This window comes from Rhinolophus sinicus, chromosome 15 (genome assembly GCF_057876585.1).
Source record: "Rhinolophus sinicus isolate RSI-liver-muscle chromosome 15, RSI-T2T, whole genome shotgun sequence".
NCBI classification, from domain to species: domain Eukaryota; kingdom Metazoa; phylum Chordata; class Mammalia; order Chiroptera; family Rhinolophidae; genus Rhinolophus; species Rhinolophus sinicus.
Genome location: NC_142515.1, coordinates 127,876,812 through 127,899,546, shown reverse-complemented (window position 1 = coordinate 127,899,546; position 22,735 = coordinate 127,876,812). Strand labels below are relative to the sequence as shown.

The window sequence follows — 22,735 nt, the reverse complement described above, 5'->3', positions numbered from 1 at the left end:
ACCATAAGTTTATAAACAAAATGGGAGTCAGACGCTTTGAGAATGTAGCCTCAGTTCTTTTGGGACGTACCATTATATTGCTTTTCACACAGGTAGACCAAGAATAAGTAAAAGCTATAAATACATAGGGAGCTGCTTCTAAATGACAGAAATGTATTCTTTTAAGAATATGGTTCTCAGGGGCGGCCAGATGGCTCAGTTGGTTAGAGCACGAGCTCTGAACAGAATTGCTGGTTCAATTCCCACGTGGGCCAGTGAGCTGTGCCCTCCACTAGATTGAAGACGAGTTTCTGGAGGGGCGACAGGATGGCTCAGTTGTTTAGAGTGTGAGCTCTCAACAAGGCTGCTGATTCAATTCCTGCATGGGATTGAAAACAGCCAACTGGACTTGGAGCAGAGCTGCGCCCTCCACAACTAGATTGAAGGACAATGACTTGGAGCTGATGGGCCCTGGAGAACACACTGTTCCCCAATATTCCTGATAAAAAAAAGAATATGGTTCTCAGAATTTAGCTGAATTTTGCCGGTGTGGTAATGATAGTGTGTATTTAAGAGTATAAATCTAAACATGCAGTACATTTCAAATGACTTCATTTTAATATTGGATAATTTTAATTTTCCTCTAATAGCAAGATAGGCGAGCAGAGGCCTTGCCTATCTTGAAACTAAGATTAGTGTATATATTTGCGTGATGACTGAAAATGTCCCAGGGATTCAGGCATCTAAGTCTTCAGTGTGTATCTCACTACTTAGTTGGAATCCTCCCAACTGCGAGGGCAAAGGAGTGAGGACGTTAGTTATTGCCAAGTTCTGCGTGTATTTCCTTAATCCACCACCTGGAAAGCTCCACTCAAGTTTATTTAGTCAACTGGTCTATTTTAAAATTCTTCTATGTACACGACCTATTTGTGTTTAAACATTATTAAAATTTTTTTTCGAATAAGATTTGTTACTCCAACAAACTTATAAAGTAATTAGTGTAGAACCATGTAATTATTATAAAATTACCTAACAGAAAATACCTTGCTGGCCTTTCTAGAAACCACTGTTTGGAGTAATAGAAAATACATCACACACACATGCACACAGACACAACATTGTGTTCTGTTGGGGGAAGCAGGTCATGAAGAAGTGATTCAAGTTTACTCAGTGAAGAATGCATAGAAATTTATTTAGAAAATGAATGACCATGTTTGCAATAAAACCCCAAAATATCAAATGTACGATAGCCATAATACTCTGACCATCAGGGAGCATTCATGTACACAATTTATTGGATTACTGCAATTTCAGAGTCATGAAAGCATGACGTGGTGAGATATAGTATGTTAGCAGTTAGGAGAAACAACAAACATTAAGTCCTTATGGAAGCTTTAGGAAGATTTATAGGCTAGATCTTTTTGTTTTTCTATCTTCCTTTGAAAAGTATTCATATCCCATTTTTTTTCATGAATTTGCATGTTTCCAAATCCATTTGCTCAGTATTTATTTAAAATAATAATGTAAAACAATTTACAGTTGTTTTACCGTAAGCAAGTCATGCATCTTCTATTGGCTCGAGAATAAAGTTAAAACCAGATATCCTCTGTAAAGCAAATATATTTATTATGCACTTTCATATACATAGGGATTTTTGCTTAATATAATACAAGGAATAAAATAAAACTTTTACAATGTGAAGTTCAATGTACATTTTAGGCTATTTACATACCCCAAACAAATGGAAGAAAAGAAAGCATTTGTGTGTAACTACATTTGCTGCGACGTGTAAATGGAGGACAGTGAGCAGAACAAATAGTTGCATAGCTAGACAATATTGAGGAAAAGTGTTTACTCCTGTGTTTGAAGTAGTGAATGATTTTTGGTGGGGATTCCAGTAGGGGTGGAGGTGAGGGTGAGGGACAAAAGATACCACCCATACTTCGCAGTACACACTGAGTTCTGGTCAGTTTTACCTTCCAAAACCTTTCCTACAAGCATTCAGGTTTTTATTTTTCATTGTTGCATTTTTTTTGTCACTTCCCTTATTATCAACTTGTGACTTTTAGAAAGGGATGGTGGACACAGATGGAATATTATCAAAATGTCATAAGCACATGGCATCACAGGTGTGTAGTGGCATCAGGTGATTTACAAAATTTAAACATTTTAATTTTTAAAATAGCTATTTAGGAGTTTTATATTTGGGGGAATATTTTTACTATTCTTCATGGGGCAAAAGCCCTTTTCAGTCATGATACTAAATCCCCCACAGAAAGAAATTGGCAAAGCCGGTCACCTCAACACCCTATCATCCTTAGCCTAACTAAAAGGCATTTTTGTCCTATTCCAAAACATAACATACAAACATCCAGAGGAACACTTACTTGTGAAAATCATATTTATCTCTTCCTACCAACTGTTTCAAGTGTATACAATATGGATATGAAAACATTTAGCTCTTTGAAAAACATAAATCCCTTCTGTAATGAGTCACATCTTTGCCCTTTGGCCACAAGGTGCATTTTTGTAAAAAAACAAAACAAAACAAAAAACAATAAAATTAAATAAATACAATTCCAATAATTCAAGGTTAATAGAAAAACTGGCAGCTTCCAGGGTTCTTTCTAAAAAAAAAAAAAAAAATACACCTAATAAGAAATTAGAGCTTCATCTTCCACAGTAATGTAAATGTACTGTACTTGAGATATGTGTAAGATTGGTTCTAATAATAGTATGTGTTCATATTTATTAATAGAATCATTAACACTTTTCAGGCTACTTTGCAAGAGTCCTATTAAGTGTATTTATTAAATGTCCCATAGGGACAAAAATTCAATACTTGAAACATTCACATTCGAGTTATCAATATTGCCATGTCACCTGACTATCGAATGAACTTATCTCCTGTTCCTGATAATGATCTATTGATGACATAAACAAAATGAGTTTTGCTGACTTTAAGAAAAACAAAGCCTTACACAAAGATTCAAGTGAAACACTTATCACAACCAATGACACGTTTCTATTTCTGTGAAGAATGCATCACATGTGTCCTTCATATATGAAGATGAGGTTACTGACCTCGGTTACTAAGACATTTCCTCATGGTTCTTTTCCAGTAGTAGCAATGATCTTGTGCTGAATCTCCAAATTCTCTTTCCTCACTCCTCCTCCTCAACAGTACATGGAAAGAAGACAATTTCTGTTTTTTAAGGTTCTTGGGGCTTACTCAAAGATTAAACCCACAACCCTGGCTTCTAGGTGTACTTTAACCTCTGCAGACATACGCACACCTGCCTAAGCTGGCTCCCTGGCTAGAGTCCATCCACGAGGCCAAGTCTCGGGCCACGTGCTCATTTAAGCCAGTCGACTCTCTTGTCCTTGGTCACAGACTTTACCCTTAACCATGGCGTCCAGTCACCCTGCAAGTCATTGTCCAAAAGAAGAACGCAGGAAAGAGTATGTGGCCAGAAAAATTATTGTTACGAAATACCAGTAAAAGATCCACATGTGCTGTGACTGACAGTTAGTGGTGTCATCTGTGAAGGACAGCGCATATTACATTCGAGAATATTCATCCAACTGGCCACTGAAATTGAACCAACTGATTTTGAGTGGGGGCTATTTTCCTCATGCCGTGGTTTACAAAATGGAAACCGCTGGCAGAAAGAAGCCAGCATTAAAACTTAACGCTAGTAAATTATATTTTGTTTAACCGGATGGCGAGTTAAGGGTAGTCAATGAATTGTTCAGGGATCAAAAATCTACCCTCAGGCAGACAGGTGTAGCTCCCTCTACATACACAGGCCACTGAGGAAATGGCTTTGTCCCTGAGGATTGTCACACCTCAGGAATGATAGTCTGTCTCCGTGGAGGTGGAATGACAAGTGAATGGAAGGTGAAATTGCACCCCTGTGAATGAAACAGAACTTTGTTCTATCAGTCTTTTTTTTTTTTGGACACTTTTAGCCAGAGATTGGAAGGATTCTACTGGGAAACCCCAATTTAAACTACTTAGAGCAGCTCCCTAAAATAATAGAAATTATTATTTTTTTTAATCTGTCAAGAAACCATTTTTTCACCTCAATGTGGCATTAAATAGAAACTCATTTTTAACCAATGCTGAAGGTGTAGTGAATATAAATAGTTGCATGATTTATTTTATTGAGAGACATTTTTAAAGATACAAGAAACAAGCCATACACTACAGCAATGTAAATGTGACTGAAACAGTAGACTTAAGTTTCATTTGCCACAAAAAGAAAAAAATAAATACAAGGAACACTGCCTTTTCATATATATTTGATCATGGCACATGCACATTTATCAAATCTTAACTTAAAATACTTTACTAAAAATTTTTTCAGCTTTTATCAGGGAACTGCAGTATACATCTGCATTTTTTTAAAAAAGTGCTTATTCTTGTGTAGTGAATACAAAGCACACAAAATGAAAAAAAATTAAGCACACAGGGTTACACTGAGAAGGCAGCCTTACTATTCAGGCACATTACAGTAATTAAGGTAACTGTACTGCAGATATCACATTCTTCTTTTTTTTTTCAGCAATCAACAGGCATTTAATGTTTTCATCCAGTAGCTGAAGAACCACTCCAATCACAATGTCTTCTGTTTCACAGAATAGGAAACTAATGCAAAAGTTAAAAAAAATATATTAATTTCTACATTATACTTACATAACTACATGTAGTTTTAAGACCCTCTATAAGAATATATATAGTTACTAGTATGTAAAACACAAAGTAGGCTTATCTATGAGAGATTCATTATTTAACTTATAAATCACTTTTAAAGATTCCACAAAATGTTTATCTTAATTCATGTGTTTTGCTGTTTAATATACATATTTACACTGTGCCTTTACAAAAGATATTATGAGAGTTAGAGGGTTACACCATCAGAACTAAATATTATTAAAATAAATCACATTGGAGAATGAATTAACTACTTGACACAAATCATTTTTGATGAGATTTGACCAGTTATTCTTAGATTTACATTGAAAGATGTTTATTATTAGAAGGTATAGGAAATTTATTTACAATTATGTTTTACCTAAAATACCCCTAAAATATATCTCCAAAGACAAAGGAAGCAAATGAAAGATTTCAATTAGCTACAAGGAAGTAGTAAAGTTTTGTTAGAGGAGATAAATGAGTAAGCAAAGTAGGATAAACATACTTGCAATAAAAGTTAGAAAAGATTCCTAATGAAATCTTTGATTTATCTCCAATATAAGAAATGTGCTCCTAAAAAAGTACTCAAAATATAAAACCATGTATCTGTTTCCCCATTAACTTCCCTAATAATTAATGAAGCATCTATTGAGGAGGAAAGAAAAATGTCTATGTTTACGTAGTAAATATGACTTTGAGCCTTAACCATTTAACCCTTAAGTCTAAATACAGTGGACCCTAGAAATCCTCTTGCCAATATGTCAGTTTATCATCTTTCCACACCTCTTCTTGGCGTGTGCAGACTTTACTTGGGAGAGTCTTAAGAGATCTGTGATAATAAAAATTATCTTTTCCTGACTTCATCCAGAGTGAAAAGGAAATTAACATTTACTGACTGCTAAGCACTACCTACACTATTGTATTCTAACTAAGAAGTGACTGTTACAGAAATAGCCCCTCCCTCTGTTACCACCCAAAAACTTGTAAGAGTGAAAATGACTGCATAGGAAGGAATTCTTAATATGAGATCCAAAAATAGTATATCCGTTTCTTCATTCAGTCGCTTATTCAACACATTTTTGCTGAGAAACGACTATTGGTACAAGCAGTATCCCAAATACACAGAACAGAGCAGTGAATCAAACAGATAAAAATCCCTACCCTCACACAGCTTACATTAAGGTGGGAGGAGACAAAAATAAACACAGTAATAAATATATAAAGTATGTTAAATAGTAAGTACTTTGGATAACAAAAAGCAGAAAAGGACAAAGGGCGTGCTGCAGGCGGGAGAATTCAAATTCAAAAGAGCGACAGAAGAAGGTCTTGCTAAGATGACTTTGGCAGTGATTAGGTGAGGAAACTGACTGTGTGAATATTAGATTAGCGTATCCTACATGGAGGGAACTAGACTTTTGGCGGTTTATTCTGTATGTTGATGAAGTGTTACCTTTTACAATGGCGTTTCCTTTTTATAGTTGAAGCTAGGGTCAGAACCCTCCATCTGAAGCTTCAGGGCTTGTTTAAGGCTTAATTCCGTCTCTGAGGAAGGATATCCTTCCAGTACTTCCTGATGCCCTCTATCTTGTATTGTTCGTGGCACTGAAACCCTCCCCAGAAAAACCTGGTTGCTCTGAAGGTGGTAGTTTGGATTTGTCATTATTCCATTTCTCTTCTTCTGTTCCCCACTTTGTTGGTGAATCAGGAACTGTTGCTGAGACCGACCGATTTCTTGCTGAGTTGAAGGTATCATAATTTTGCATTGAGATTCTGCTGGCGTTTGTTTAGGTGGCACACCAGTCCCAGATTTGGCTGCAGGCCCTCTTGTGTCAAACTGAGTCATTTCATATTCTAAAACCTTTGGCTGTGAGGAATTATTTTGTTTAGCTTTTTTCCCAGCTGACCCAGATTTGCTGGAATTTTCTGACTTCCCCCCTTTATTTGTTTTAGTTGATTTCAAACTGGGCTTTACTTGACTCCACTCAAATTCACTGCTCGGTGAGTTGTGGCTCTGTCCCAAGGACTGTGTTGTGGAAGACGGGGAAACAATTGACTGCCGGCTTCTACTGCGTGGCAAGGAATGCTGCTGGATTTGTTCTGTAAATGACAGGTTATGAAAGCTATCGATGGGCACCGTTTGAGCCGTTGCTGTAGATGAAGTAGTTCTCAAAGATGAATTTTTTGAGCTTTTCAGGGAATTATTTGACAGTGATGACTTCTGACGATCAACTGTCGAGTCTGGAGATTCGGAAGGAGAACTGAACGCATGCGCTGGCCCGTTGGGGAAACCACGCAGTGAAGGCTGTGTGTCCCCTCCCCCGGTACTGCCTGAGCTGTTGGACTTCACTGTTAGTGACTGCATTTTTGAAGACGCTGATTGTAGAGGTTTTTGCTCCATTGTGTGAACAGGAGAGGGGGAGCAGCCATTCAGACTGGATGCACCGTATTTTTCTAATAATTTAATTATTTGAGAGTGTCCGTTTTTGGCTGCAACACGCATAGCAGTGCGTCCAAATTGATCTGCGTGGTTTGGATCAGCACCGTGCTCCAGTAAAACCTGCACAACATCGATGTGCCCTTCCTGGGCTGCGATGCAGAGAGCAGTTGCACCTTGATTACAGGTGTGGTCGACGACGGCACCATGCTCAATCAGAAGCTGAACCACTTTGACGTGGCCCTGCCAGGCTGCAGACTGCAGAGCAGATCGCTTTTCGTTGTCTGCAGCATTGATGTCAGCATGGTAGGTTATCAGAACCTGGACCATCTCCAGATGGCCTTGCCAACAGGAAACATGAAGTGCTGTCCTTCCTTCGGCATCACTTGCTTCTACATTGGCACCATTTTCTAAAAAATACTCAGCCATTGCAAGTTGGTTTTCCAAGGCCAAGATGTAAAGTGTGGGCCTACCATCGGCATCTTTGTAGTTAACGTCAGCCCCGTGGCTAAACAGCAATTCCACAATGTCCCTGTGTCCTTCTAGTGCAGCGACCCGCAGTGCGTTTCTACCATCATAACCTCTTTGATCAATGTTGGACTTATTTTCCAGTAATATTTGAACACAATCATAATGACCCTCTTGTGAAGCTAATATGAAAGGTATTCGTCCATCATTATCAATCTCATTTGTTCTAGCACCTTGTTCAATAAGTGCTTCACATATTAACCGGTGACCTTCAAAAGCTGCCATGTGCAATGGTGTCCATCCAGCATCATCCCTGTGGTTTTCGTCTAACCCGCGATCTAGTAGAGTTCGTACGACCTCAACATTTCCCTGGGCTGAGGCTATGCTGAGCACCGTCCTGCCTTCACTGTCAATGCTATCCACGGCTGCACCCCAAAACAAAAGCGTGTTCACCACGGAAGCATGACCCATAGAAGCTGCTGCCAAGAGGGGTGTCCGGCCATTGTTATCTGTGTGGTCTACATCTGCTCCCCCCTCTAGAAGCAAGTCAACCACATCGACGTGGCCTTCGTAGGCAGCTACCAGCAGTGGGGTCATGCCATCTTTATCACAATGATCGACTTCAGCACCTCGGTCGATTAAGAGGCTAACGACAGACGCATGCCCTTTGCTTGCGGGCACACAAAGTGCGGCTACAGAGAGCGCAGTCCTGCCATCAGCATCCTCGTGATTCACTTCCGCCCCGTGGTCCAGTAGGTGTTCCACAATCTCTCTGTGTCCCATGTATGCAGCTGCTATCAAGGCAGTCCTACCTTCATTATCGGCTTTGTTGACTTCAGCGCCGTGTTGTAGCAGATTCAGTACAATGTCCTCGTGTCCTCCCCAGGCTGCCGCTCGCAGAGCTGTTCGGCTGTCAGCATCTGCACAGTCCACTTTCACACCAGCGTACAGGAGTGCAGAAACCACCTCGGTGTGACCGCCCCAGGCGGCGGACCTTAGCGCCGTCCAGCCGTCTTGATCAGTATGATTAATGTTTGCTCCACACCCAATCAAACAATTAACCACCTTGGTATGGCCTTGTCTAGCAGCCAAGGTAAGCGGTGTGTGTCCATGAGCATCTTCGATCTCTAAATCTGCTCCCCTGGAGACAAGTAAATTCACCACATCAAGATTGCCACTGTATGCAGCATTAGCCAGTAGTGTTCTCCCGTTGGAATCACACTGATTGACTGACGCGCCATTATCTAATAAGGTCCGGATGGAATCCTCTCTTTCTAAAGCCTGACGGACTATGCATGATGTGCGGTCGTCTTCACTGTTGACATGCGCACCAGCTTTAACCAACAGCTGGAGCACTTCTTGTTCCTTGGGAATTAAAGTCGACAGGGAGTCTCTAACAGGTGTCCCATTCCATATCATCCACAGAGCTAACTCAGCTGTCTCCAACTGTAAGTTTGAATTAATTAAGTGCAATGCAAATTCTTGGGCTTCCAATGGTGTTAGATTCTTGGCTTGACAGGTATAACTCATAGCCAACATTCTGTGTCCTTCTGCTGCATTACACAGATACTTCTGAGTGCAGTGTTTCACGTCCAGAAGCCACTCTGCAAAACTGTAGTGAAACAATATCTTAGTATTTCCCAGTCCATCAACAAGAAGTTTGGAAAGGACGTCTAGCTTGCGTTGGAAGTCTTCCAAGGTTAATGACATATTTTTGGTCCATACAGCATGATATAATTCTGTTATGGTCAAAGGTCGGCAGGCTGCTAGAATCACATTCAAAATGGGCTGAACCTTTGCAAACTGTTTTCTTACAAAAAGTCTTTGACACAGCCAGAGGTATAGACCATTGAGAGTTCCTGGGATGTCACGAATCTCTCTTAACATAATAAAATTTTCTACAACTCCATCTAGAACGCGTTCTAGATAAAGAAAGCACCCACTGCTTTTAATGTGCAGTTGATTTAACATCTCTGCAGTTTCTTTTGTGAGGTGTTGTCGCAAAGCTTCTTCTTGATCTAAGCGATGAAGAATGTACTGCTGAACATCCTTAACAATATATGCTTTCCGAAGGTCATCTAAACTTATTTTTCGAAAACCTAGAGAAAAAACAAAAAGTAGATGTCACTAGTTGAAAACGATTAGAGAAGTTGCCAAATACTCCAACAGAATGTCTTCAATATATAATAAACTAATAAGCAAATACATCAATAATAAATCAACTAATATTAATACATTAATATTTACTAGTGTATAAATCAGTTTTCATTCTGTAAAAACACACTGATGGCAGATAAATGATTTCATTTTCTGATCTATAAATGGAACTATTTCTTATTCTTTTAGTGGCTCGGTGCTCCTATCAACTTCAGTGATAGGTATTAGGTAGTCTTACATATGTATCCATAAAAGCTTGTCAAGATTTTCTGAACGTTCAGATGATTAGGAAAAAAAGTTTCAGGAAACATAACAAATAAGGTGTTTTTTTTGTTTTCACAAGCTGAACTTTTTCATATGAAAAATTTATATATTTCCATTTATATAACTAAATGTACACTAGCTTTAATTAGGGTATTGAATATTTATATCTAATTAGAATATCACCTTCAGTGCCTTTAAATAACATTATTTTACATGTTAGCAAATTAATATAATTAAATGTAAGACTGTCAATAAATAGTTTGAACCTTAAGATGCAACTTGGTCAAATGATGCTAACAGAACTTCAGCAATGTAAAAATAAAGCAACTTAGAAAATTTCAAACCAACAGAAATACATATTAGTTATAGCTATATGAAATTCACTTTCAGGTTTTTTAAAGGGAACCATAATTTCATTTTCTGAAGGGTGATGATATCCTGATTTATAGACACAAATTTATTACACCCATGTGTATTCATCTTACTGAAGAAAAAACTGCTGAGTGAATGAACTTTCATAGGAGACATAAATCTAGAAATTCAGCAAAGATTAGTGATGGTCAATTAAGACTGAGTAAAATACTCTTTTATGTCACCTACCTACTACATGTCAGGTAGATAAGGCTTTTGTGATGAAAAGTCAGTGAGGAATTTTGACCAGATTTGCATTTTGAAAGACTACTTATTCTAACATCACTAAAGAGGGAGAGTTGGAGTGAGTGAAAACTAGAAGTTACCTTTTAAAAAGGCTGTGAACAAGTCCAGATAAGAATTACTAAGGGCCTGAATGACCACAGCAACAAAGATAAAAATAAAATGTGAATTTGGGAATTATTAGTAAGAGCTAGATTGCATGCGGCTTAGCAAGTACGGAGAAGGAAAGAGAGGAGGAGACAAAGTTGACATTAATTTCTGGCTTGATCGAACAGGATGGAAAAAGAAATCACTGAAGGATAAATAACAGGTTTGGAGAGAAAGCTGATAAATTCAGTTTTGTGATACCAAGCTTGAAGTGCTTACATAAAATAGATAAACTCACTGAAAACACAACCTACCAATAATGACACATGAAGAAATAACAAGAGAGTTGAAACACTCTAAATCTATATAAGAAAATGGACTCTGTAATTATATATGTAAATATATGTATATGTATGTATATGTATATACATACATACATACAATTGATTAATTATACATATAATTATTTTCAACAGAAATAATTTCAAAAGATAAATTTTAATTATGAAAAAAGACACTTTTGATCTAAAGAGTTTAAAACATGCCTAGAAATTTAGAGCAAACTACATTTACCAATGCCATGAGGTAACCTGCCTCCAAATCATTTTTTGTGGATTCATTTGCTCTTGGCTTTATAAATTCATTAAAATAATTGGCATGCTGCTAAAAAGTATTTTAAAAAATAATAACTATCTTACATTCTACAGTATTCTAAAGTTTCCAAAGTGATCCTGTAGATACTGATTAATTTACGTGAAAGATCATATTACCTATTATGAATAAATATCTATAATTTAAACCCACTTAAGATATCACGATTGAAATGAGATATTAAGTTGGTGCAAAAGTAATTGCAGTTTAAAAGGTTAAAAATAACTGCAAAAACCGCAATTACTTTTGCACCAACATAATAATTAGGCTAGAATCTAAGTTACACCTCCATAGTAAGAAACTCAGTTCCTGAGAAAAAAATAAAAGAGATCAACAATTTTTTAGAGTCAACTAGTTTTAAAGCAGCACTTCAAGTACGTATCATACCAACTCCTTTTGATGTCAAGCCTATGAGGTAAGTTTCCCTACTTATAAAAATGAACAAACCAAAGCTCAGAAAGGTCAGGTGAATTGCCCAAAGTGCAGCTGGTAAATCATAGATACAGGATTCTGACTGTTTTGACTTTGAAGTTTGCTCTTTTCATTAAGATAGAAATGGGCATAAAAAGTTGTGAAAGAAAATGCAAGTGCTTCATAGCGGAGTGAAGGTTAGAGAGTAGAAATGGGATTGATTCTAAAAGAAAGCAGAGAAATTTCATAAAGTATAGATATAAAATGTTTGCAATTAAAAAATAAAACTCTCCCAAATTTAAATATACTTAGTAATATGAATTTAGAATCAGTTAACTTAGTGTTCATCATTAATGATAGTTATCTATTCATTAATATAGAACCAAGAATATCTGTTAATCAACAATTTGAGTATCTTGAGTTAAAGTTACTGAAAATAACTTTTTTTATATTGCAACTTCTGACCATCCATATATGCTCCTTCTTAGGAACATGCACAATTTAATGCACTGCCATCAAAACACTTTTTAAAAACTTGTAAGTCTGACAAATGCCCCCAAATTTTAGGGGAATAAAGACATGATTTACAAAAATGTCGGACTACTTCTCTGTTGCAGCATTTTTTGTATTCTTACTTAAGACATTTCTCAGAATATGAGACTACTCCGTGCTGGTGACCGTAGAATGACAGAATGATAGAACCTGTGCTGTATTTATAAACTGATGTTCATTGCAATTATTTATTATCCTGAAGAACTTGTGGGGATGTAGAATAGAAAATAAAACCTAAAAGCCCCAGAATAAGAAAGATAAGTGAATCCTGGCATATTGATATACTAATAAACTATGTATCCATTAAAATAGTTATATTTAAAAGACAATATAATGACACTGAACAGCTTATAAATTTTAAATTAACAAACCAGGAATTTGAATGGATATAAAGTATGATCTCAACTAGGTAGGATAACATATATACTAAATTTAACCCAAAGTGTGAAATTATTACTTTATCTCTGAATGATGTACTATTTGAGTATGTTGTCATTTAAAACATTATTTATATGGAGCATGTACTATTTTATAATCAGATTAAATAAATATGTATAAAAATCTTCAAAAATCTTTGAAATGGGCTGCTCTTTCAGTCCCCTAACAAGTGTTGATAGCGATTAGCTTATGATAATACTTGCATTTATAGTATAAAAATTCTGGCTTAAGTGCCAAATAGATTTTCATTAAAATAATCTCAAACCGTTAATAAAAGTGCTACTGGTCAGTATAGTATATAAATGAGGAAAAAGAAATTCTCTTTCCAAAATATTACATGCTCTAATATGAGTAGGTGAACTCATTTAGACATAGTGAAAATCTTAATGTTACTGCCCTGTGGTCATGCATCTGCCAGTTTTAATTTTGAATGCATAGGTCTTAATTCAAAACCCATATATTTCAACTGAAAACATTAGTAAAAAGTAGGAAGGGATGTGCAGGACATTTCTAAGAAAAACTGAAAAATCTAAGTAAAAAGCTGAATAAATGAAAAAAATAAGTTATGTTCATAGATGGAAAGAAAGCATATTTTAAATGTCAAACTCTTCCTAAGTTAAAATAAAAATTTAAACCAAATTCAATTATTTTTCTTTGGTTTATATAACTGATAATTATAATTTAAAAAAATATGCTATTAAACTCAATCGGGAGGAATAAAGTAAAAATATACAATTTAGATGACATTGATGGCAAAGAGATCTAAGAAGTAACTGTACCAGAAAATTAAAAATATTAAACCAATATGGCATTTGTACAAAAATGCCGACAGTTTAGAAATACATCAATAACACACTGACATCTGCACCCATACCTAAACTTAATGTACGATAAAAGAGGCATCGCTAACTAATGGTAAAAAGAGTCAATAAGCAATGCTGAAAGTAGATTGGTGGTTTGGTAAATTATCCTAGTAAAGACGATACATTAGATTACATGTAACAGGCTTCAAAAGAATTACAATAGCTCTCCCCTTATCCACAGGGGATAGTAAGTTCCAAGACCCCCAGTAGGTGCCCGAAACCATGGATAGTACTGAACCCTATATACGACATTGTTTCCTACACATACATACGTATGATAAACTTTAATTTATAAATTAGGCATAGAAAGATTATCAACAATAACTAATAAAATAGAACAATTATATCAATATAATAAGTTATGTGAATGTGGTCTCTCTCAAAATGTCTCACTGTACTGCACTCACCTTTCTTCCTGTGATGATGTGACATGATACAGTGCCTACTTGTAAGATGAAGTGAGGTGAATGACGTGGGCATTGTGACGTAGCGTTAGGCTACTGTAAGGGTTACTTGAATGCAAACAATCCAATACCACGACAGTCGATCTGATACCCAAGAAGCTACTAAGTGCCTAATGGGCAGGTGGTGGCTACAGCATGGATACGCTGGACAAAGGGATGATTCACATCCGGGGCAGGATGGAGCGCGATGGTGGCAGAGTTCATCCCGCTACTTAGAATGGCTCACAACTTAAAACTCATGAATTGTTTATTTCTGGAATTTTTCACTTAATATTTTTGGACCACAGTTTACCGTGGGTAACTAAAACTGCAAAAAGTGAAACTAGAGGGACTACTTTATTACAATTTTTAAAAGCTTAAGGAAATAGTTGCAAAAAATAAAAGACTGAAATAAAAGCCCTGTTAATAATCAACACAAATACCACTAACTTCGTGAAGGAAACATAGGTAAAGGTGAGAAAATAAATCGTAGGAAAAAAAACAGACAAACTGATAAAATAAGCATGGAGGGAAAGAATTCAATAGTAAAGAAGTGTAAATAATGATACCATATTTTTACATACCAAATTTGCAAATCGTTTTTAAAAAGATTTAATTCAATACTGTGGAGGTTCAGAGAATCCAACACTCTCAAGTAGAAATATAATGCAATATATACCTTTCTAGAAAGGAATTTGGTAATATGTATTAACAACTTTAGTAATATTCTTCAACGTTTACCCCCAAATTTCAAATCTATCGTCAACAGAGATATGGTCAAATGCTTTTATATAGCCCAGAATTTTTAATAATTAGCAAGATTTCAGGAGAAGGAGCAGAGTAAGAGAATCTGACCATAATTCAGTTCCTTCTGATTCCTTCTTAGTTCACTGCTTTTTTTGCTAAGACATGGTTCAAAGAAACTACAAATGCATTTATTTGCACGTAACTAAATGACAGCTTTGTTCCAAGCTGTTCTAGATGCTGGGAAGATACAGCGGTGAACAAGACAAGGAAACTTCCTATTCTTACCGAGACTATACCCTAGTGGAGGAGACAGACAAATAAGTACACAAATATAAAAATATAAACAAACGTTAAGTAGTCATTAGACATATGAAGAAAATAAAACAAGATATAATGAATGACAGCATGTGATTAAGTAGCTGAGGAGGCAAAGACAGAAATAGAAAAACAGCGAAGACGCCAGTGTGCAACTGACATTTGAGCAGAGATGTAAGACAATAGGAAGGTCAGGGCATCAGCAGTCCAGCCAGAGGGGGCATCAAGCACAAGACCCTAAAGCAGAAAAAAGCAGATCTGAAAATCACGAACTGATGAGAGTGCAGAGAAAAGTGAAATCTCATATGTTGGTAGGAGTACAAATTATTTCAAGCACAGTAGATACCAATTTGGCAAAATGAACTGAATTTCAAAATGTACACACTCCGTAACCCAGCAACCCTGTGTCCAGGTTTATAATGTAAACCTGTAGCACGTGTGTACGTGAAGCTGTGGGACATTTTTACGAGTATGGCCATGAATAGGATGATGGAAAATAAGCTAGAGATTCCTCATGGAAAGGAGTAGTATACAGCAGTGAAAACCAATACGCTGTGTTTATAAGCAGTCACAGGAGTAGGGCTCCAAAGTAGTGTTTTTAAGAAAAGGGGGTATGAGAAAAATAAATAACAGCAGCGATACATTTATGAAGCACTGACAATGCATTAGGCTTATTCTAAGTGCTACACATGTAATTTGTCATTTAACTTCACAAAAATCCTCTAAGGAAAATGAATAGGAAAGTACAACCCCCATTTTATAAATGAGGAAACTTGAGGTACCGATAGTATATGTAGTTGCTTAAGGTCACACGGGCGATGAATGGTAAGAGCTAAGATGGATATGCAGTGTTTCGTTAATTTAAACTATAAAAATACACAGAATGTAAGTATTACTTGAAAGGATATGAAATAAACTAATGATACTGGTTGCCTCTACTGAAGGTCAGAAAGGAATCGAGATGACAGACCAAAAGGGGCTTCAACTTTATCTGTGCCTGACATACTAATAAGTACTACATAAGTATTAGCTATTGTTATTTTAATCCCCAAACTTTTATTAACTAAATTTTTATCAAAAACAAAAATGGATACTACATATGGAAACTAAAAGTACTGCCATCAGTAGCAAGGAAATCTAAAAGAGACAGCCTGACAGGGAGTAAAGCTGGTTATAGGAAATCATTTTATCAAAGTAACAAGGGTTCAGCATACTGTCAATTGTATAGAACTGAATGTATAGAACTACTTAAAAGTGACATGGCTACTTACCCAATAACTTAATTATTTTCTCTCTAATGACACTAGAAAGTCTGTGAGTGGTCCTTGTTTTACACTCCTTTTATTTCCCAAAGCACAAAGAATGCTTTACCTAATCTATCAGGAGTAACCACAACTTATGTGATAGTAAGAAAGTAAAACAGTCAAGTCAGAAAAAAAAGTAAAAATAGAAAAAAAATAACTGATCATGTAGTGTTTCTCGTCATATAGACTGTTTTCTCACACACCAGAGAAGGTTTAAAAAAAGGATATACGAGTATTTCCAGAGGTATCCCAAAAGGCTATTGACCCTGTCTCTCCTTTCACACCAGGAAAAACGTAGTGATAACTGCTAGTGACTTTTCAAAAGGCACATTCACTGCTCTCAAGATGCCAGTCTAGTTAGAAGAAACACCACACGGCATAATGGGTACAGCCCTACAGATACACAGCCGCTGACATGGAATGAAATGCTCCTAACCTTTAGTCAGGAAGTAGGAAAAGGTAATGTTAAAGGATCTTAAAACATTCTATGGCTTATTTTTAATACAACTTTAAAAAGGTATAGTTGAGAATAGCTGCTAGAAGGAACAGAAGCAAAACTAGATTCTCAATGGCATACCCTTGTCTAAGAAATAAACACACTCATTCAAGGAAAACCATTTGAGGATGGCAGGAAGTAGTCATGCTTACCGGTAAACATTTTAGTAACAGCCTTGCTCTGTTTTCGGGCAGAACAGAGAAGCAGTAGCCACGGGGGAAAGAACTCATGGTGACCAGCTAACAGCTCTGCCACAGTCCCAGATAAGCTGGTGGACGTCTGTTCACCGTCAGTGATGCTGCAGCCTTCATCAACCGAGTCCACAAGCAGGTACAGGCTTTGCTGGGGAGGCTTCATTCCCAAAAGAGGCAGCAGGACACACCTGGAAAACACACCCATACAAGCGGTGGGAGTGTTGTTGGCTGTGATGTTAACATTTAGTAGCCAGACATTAGTATTACTAGTTATAAATCTGTTCTAAGACATGAATTAAGTGTTTAGAAGAAAAATATTGGACAGGTTTCAATTCTTTACTTTCAGGAGAATACGGCTCCAAAATACTTCACAGTTCCAATAACATTTACCACAATACAGTGTATGAGTGTGTGTTTATTAGCAATTCAACATAATTACGGAGAAGGGCAGTAGGAACTTGAGGAAACTAGATTTCAATATTCTCTTCCTAATTTTTTGAATCAATAAAAAGCTTGCATTGTGTATAACAATGCTAAACTGTGTTTCAAAGGGGGAAACACAAATTTGAGGACCACTTTAATAATAAGAAAAATATCAAAGATTCTATAGAAGCGTTTTATCATCATGTCTCTCACAAAATGACTACTGTATACCAGCTTATCACACAAATTTTATTTGGAAAGATTGCAAAAAGATAAACTATAGTCTAGGGCCCATTAGATGTATCTTCAAATTTCAATGTAAAGAATAAACTACTGGGTTTAATTCCACTGAATATACTTCCTACTCACATAATTTATATTACAGTTGAATATAACTTTTTCATAACTAAAACAATGCTTATTCATTTTCAACAAATATTTGCTTAATGTGTGCCATGTGCTGAGTAAGGGGCTAAAACATACAATAATGAAGAGGACATAATCCATGCAGTTAAGAATGCCAGAAATTTAGAGATAATTCTTCTACAACTCTCTTCTTAATCTTTTAACCTCACAGAAACCAAAATCAAATTTACTTTGTCCTATCAAATTTCTTTATAAAAATCTCTCCAGCCCACCTCAGTCTGGAACAGCATCACCCTAATCCCAACTAACATCATCTGTTTCACCTGGGCCACCAGAATAACTCCATGCCTCCCAGCACTCCCTGCCAGAGTTCATACAGCAGCAAGGGTACCCTTTTCAAAATGTTACTCCAGCCACAGTAGTCTTCTTTATTAGATACAATCATACAACGACCTTTTCCTTTACAGTTTCCTCTGCCTGGTATGTGCTTCCCTTCTCTCATCATGTAATTAACTCATTAGGGAAATGCAAATTAAAACCACAGGAAGATACCACTAGACACCTATTAGAATTGCTGAAGTAAATGAAACCCTGAAAATACCAAGTGCTGGCACTGATGCAGAGCAATGATACAGCCATTTCCAAACGGTACAGCCACTTTGGAAAAGTTTTGCACTCTCCTAAAAAGTGAAACTGACCCAAAATCTATGGGATGCAGCAAAAGCAGTCCTAAGAGGGAAATTCATAGAAGTGTAGGCCTACCTAAAGAAACAAGGAAAATCTCAAAACACCAGTCTATCTTTACGCTAAGGGAACTGGGAAAAAAACAAAACAAAACAGCAAAGTAAGTCCAAAGGGAGTACAGGAAAGGGAATAATAAAGATCAGAGAGGAAATAAATGAAATAGAGACAAAAAAAAAACAACCAAAAGATCAATGAAACCAACAGCTGGTTCTTAGAAAAGATAAACAAAATTGAAAAACCTTTAGCCAGATTCATTAGGAAAAAGAGAGAGTGAGGACCCAAATTAATACAACAGAAATGAAAGAGGAGAAGTGACACCAGATACCACGGAAATACTAAAAATTTTAAGAAAATACTATGAGCAACTATACACCAACAAATTAGACAATCCGGAAGAAATGGATAAATTCCTAGAAGCATAGAATCTTCCAAGGCTGAATCAAGAAGAAACAGAAAATCTGAACAGACTGATTACTACCAATGAAATTGAATCAGTAATCAACGAGCTCCAAACAAACAAAAGTCCTGGAACAGATGGCTTCACAAGTGAGTTTTACCAAATATTCAAAAAAGAATTGTCACCTATTCTCCTCAAACTATTCCAAAAAGTCCAAAAGGAGGGAAGGCTCCCAAGCTCATTTTACGAGGCCACTATTACCCTGATCCCCAAACCAGAAAAAGACATTACAAAAAAAGAAAACTATAGTCCGATATCCCTAATGAACAAAGAAGCAAAAATCCTCAACAAAATATTAGCAAACCAAATCCAGCAATGCATTAAAAAGATCATACACCACAATCAAGTGGGATTCATTCCCAGTATGCAAGGTTGGTTCAGTATCCTCAAATCAATTAATGTGATACACCATATTAACAAAATGAAAAATAAAAATCATATGGTCATATCAATAGGTGCAGAAAAAGCATTTGACAAAATTCAACATCCCTTTATGAAAAAAACTCTTAGCAAAATGGGAATAGAGGAATCATACCTCAACATTATAAAGGTCATATATGATAAACACACAGCTAACATCATACTCTATGGGGAAAGGCTAAAAGCATTCCCCTTAAGATCAAGAACAAGGCAAGGTTGCCCACTGTCACCACTTTTATTCAACATAGTACTGGAAGTTCTAGCCACAGCAATCAGACAAGAAAAAGAAAAGGCATCCAAATTGGAAAGGAGGAAGTAAAATTGTCATTATATGCATGATGCTATATACAGAGAACCCTAAAGATTCCACCATAGAACTATTAGAACTGATAAGTGAATTTAGTAAAGTAGCAGGATACAAAATTAATATTCAGAAATCAATTGCATTTGTATACACCAATAATAAACTATCAGAAGGAGAAATTAAGAAAACAATCCCATTTACAATTGCTTCAAAAACAATGAAATACTTAGGAATAAATTTAACCAAGGAAGTAAAAGACCTGTACTCAGAAAAGTATAAGACATTGAAGAGCGAAATTAAAGAAGATACAAATAAATGGAAACATATACCATGGATAGGAAGAATTAATATCGTTAAAATGTCCATACTACCTAAGGCAATATGTAAATTCAGCTCAATCCCTATCAAACTACCAATGACATTTTTCACAGAACTACAACAAATAATCCTAAAATTTATATGGAACCATTAAAGATACCGAATAGCCACGGCAATCTTGAGAAATAAGAACAAAGTGGGAGGTATCACATTACCTGACATCAAATCATAGAAGGCAATAGTAATCAAAACAATGTGGTATTGGCATAAAAACAGACACATGGATCAGTGGAACAGAATAGAGAGCCCAGAAATACAACCATGCCTATATGGTCATTTAATCTATGACAATGGAAGCAAGAATTTGCACTGGGGTAAAGACAGTCTATTTAATAAATGGTGCTGGGAAAACTGGACAGATACATGCAAAAAAAAAAAGAAACTGGACCACCTTCTTATGCCATATACAAGAACAAATTCAAACTGGACTTAAATATAAGACCCCAAACCATAAAACTCCTAGAAGAAAATATAGGAAGTAAATTTGCAGACATTACCCTTAGTAATATTTTTACTGATATATACCCCCCTGGGCAAGGGAAGCAAAAGAAAAAATAAACGTGTGGGACTACATCAAACTAAAAAGTTTTTTCACAGCAAAGGAAACCATCAATGAAACAAAAAGGCAGCCTACTGAATGGGAGAAGATATTTGTCAATGACACATCTGATAAGGGGTTAATATCCAAAATTTATTAAAAAAATTCATACAACTCAACACCAAAAAAACCAAACAACCCAATTAAAAAATGGGCAGAGGACATGAAGAGACATTTCTCTAAAGAAGACATACAGATGGCCAACAGACATGAAAAAATGCTCAACATCAGTAATCATTAGAGAAATGTAAATAAAAACCACAATGAGATACCACCTCACTCCTGTCAGAATGGCCATCATCAATAAATCAACAAACAACAAGTGCTGGCGAGGATGTGGAGAAAAGGGAACCTTCGTACACTGTTGGTGGGATTGCAGATTGGTGCAGCCACTATGGAAAACAGTATGGAAATACCTCAAAAAATTGAAAATGGAACTACTTTATGACCCAGCAGTTCCACTCCTGAGTATTTATCCAAAGGAATCCAAAACACTAATTCGAAAAAATATATACACACCTATGTTTACTGCAGTGCTATTCACAATAGCCAAGATATGAAAACAACTGAAATGCCCATTGATAGACAATTGGATGAAGAAACTGTGGTACATGTATACAATGGAGTATTATTCGGCCATAAAAAAGGACGAAATCTTACCATTTGCAACAACATGGATGGACCTAGAGAATATTATGCAAAGTGAAATAGACTGAGAAAGACAAATACTATATGATCTAACTTATATATGGAATCTAAAGAACAGAATAAATGAGCAAATTAAACAGAAAGACTCAGAGATACAGAGAATAAACTGATGGTTGCTGTTGTAAAAGTAACTGCGGTTTTTGCAGTTATTTTTAACCTTTTAAACTGCAGTTATTTTTGCACCAACCTAATAGATGGGAAGGGGTTGGGGATGGGGGAAAAGGTTGAAGGGATTAGAAAGTACAAATTAGTAGTCATGATACAGTCATGGCGATATGAAATACAGTATGGGGAATATAATAAATAATGTTGTAAAGCTCATGTAGGGTGCCAGATGGGCACTGGACTTATTGGGGATCACTTCATAGACTGTGTAGGTGCCTGACCACTGTGCTATACACCTGAAGCTGAAATAGAATAATATTGAATGTCAACTATACACACAAACATACAGCAATGGGATGTGGAGTAGAGCATAGTGAAGATAGTGGTATTGTAACAGCTGTATACGATGTTAGAGGGGGTAGAAGACTGGGGGGGTTATCACTTTGTGAGGGGTGTGAATGTCTATTACATTGTTTTGTATACCTGAAACTAATTAAAAATTAAAAATAAATTAAAAAGTTAAATGTACTATATGACAAGCAGTCCCACTTCAGTGTGTTTACCTAAGTGAATTGAAAATGTATGGCTATGCAAAAATCTGTACATGAATGTTTACAGCAATTTTATGCATAAACCTTCAAAGCAAGAGCAATCAAAATTACTGATTCCCATCTACTTGAAAATGGTATATTAATTCAAGTTGCTTTGCTTCCAGAAGATAGTAACAAGCCAAAATTCTGAAGTACAAAATACTCAAAAATCAGACACCAAAATACAGATCTGAAAATGAATGAACTGTTAGATATGTTACAGCAGTGTGGCTTTCTGATGGTAGAGAGTTAGTTAGCAAGCTATAATGCGTTTGTCTTCTAAGTCAAATATATGTATAATGTATGTTAATTTATTTTCTCTTTAGGAAACCAAGCATTTAAAATATAAAATTGGTAAATAAACACAATTCTGCTAACATTTCCTGAGTGCTTACTACGTATGAAGCACTATGCTAAGTGATTTCTATGGACTTACCTGTTTATCCCTCACAACAATCCTGTAACATAGATACCATTATTTCCATT

General features: G+C 36.2%; 1 protein-coding gene across 1 annotated transcript in view; it reads right to left on the bottom strand.

The window, feature by feature from the left end:
• Positions 1–1,150: 1,150 nt before the first annotated feature.
• ANKRD50 (ankyrin repeat domain 50) overlaps positions 1,151–22,735 on the bottom strand; it is a 37,098-nt gene continuing 15,513 nt past the window's right edge. The window contains exons 3-5 of the mRNA XM_019741415.3: positions 17,115–17,344; positions 6,129–9,679; positions 1,151–4,630 (exon numbers count right to left, since the gene is read on the bottom strand). Coding sequence (XP_019596974.3) covers positions 6,132–9,679; positions 17,115–17,344 — 3,778 coding nt within the window. The 3' untranslated portion in view covers positions 1,151–4,630; positions 6,129–6,131. The remainder of the gene's footprint in view (positions 4,631–6,128; positions 9,680–17,114; positions 17,345–22,735) is intronic.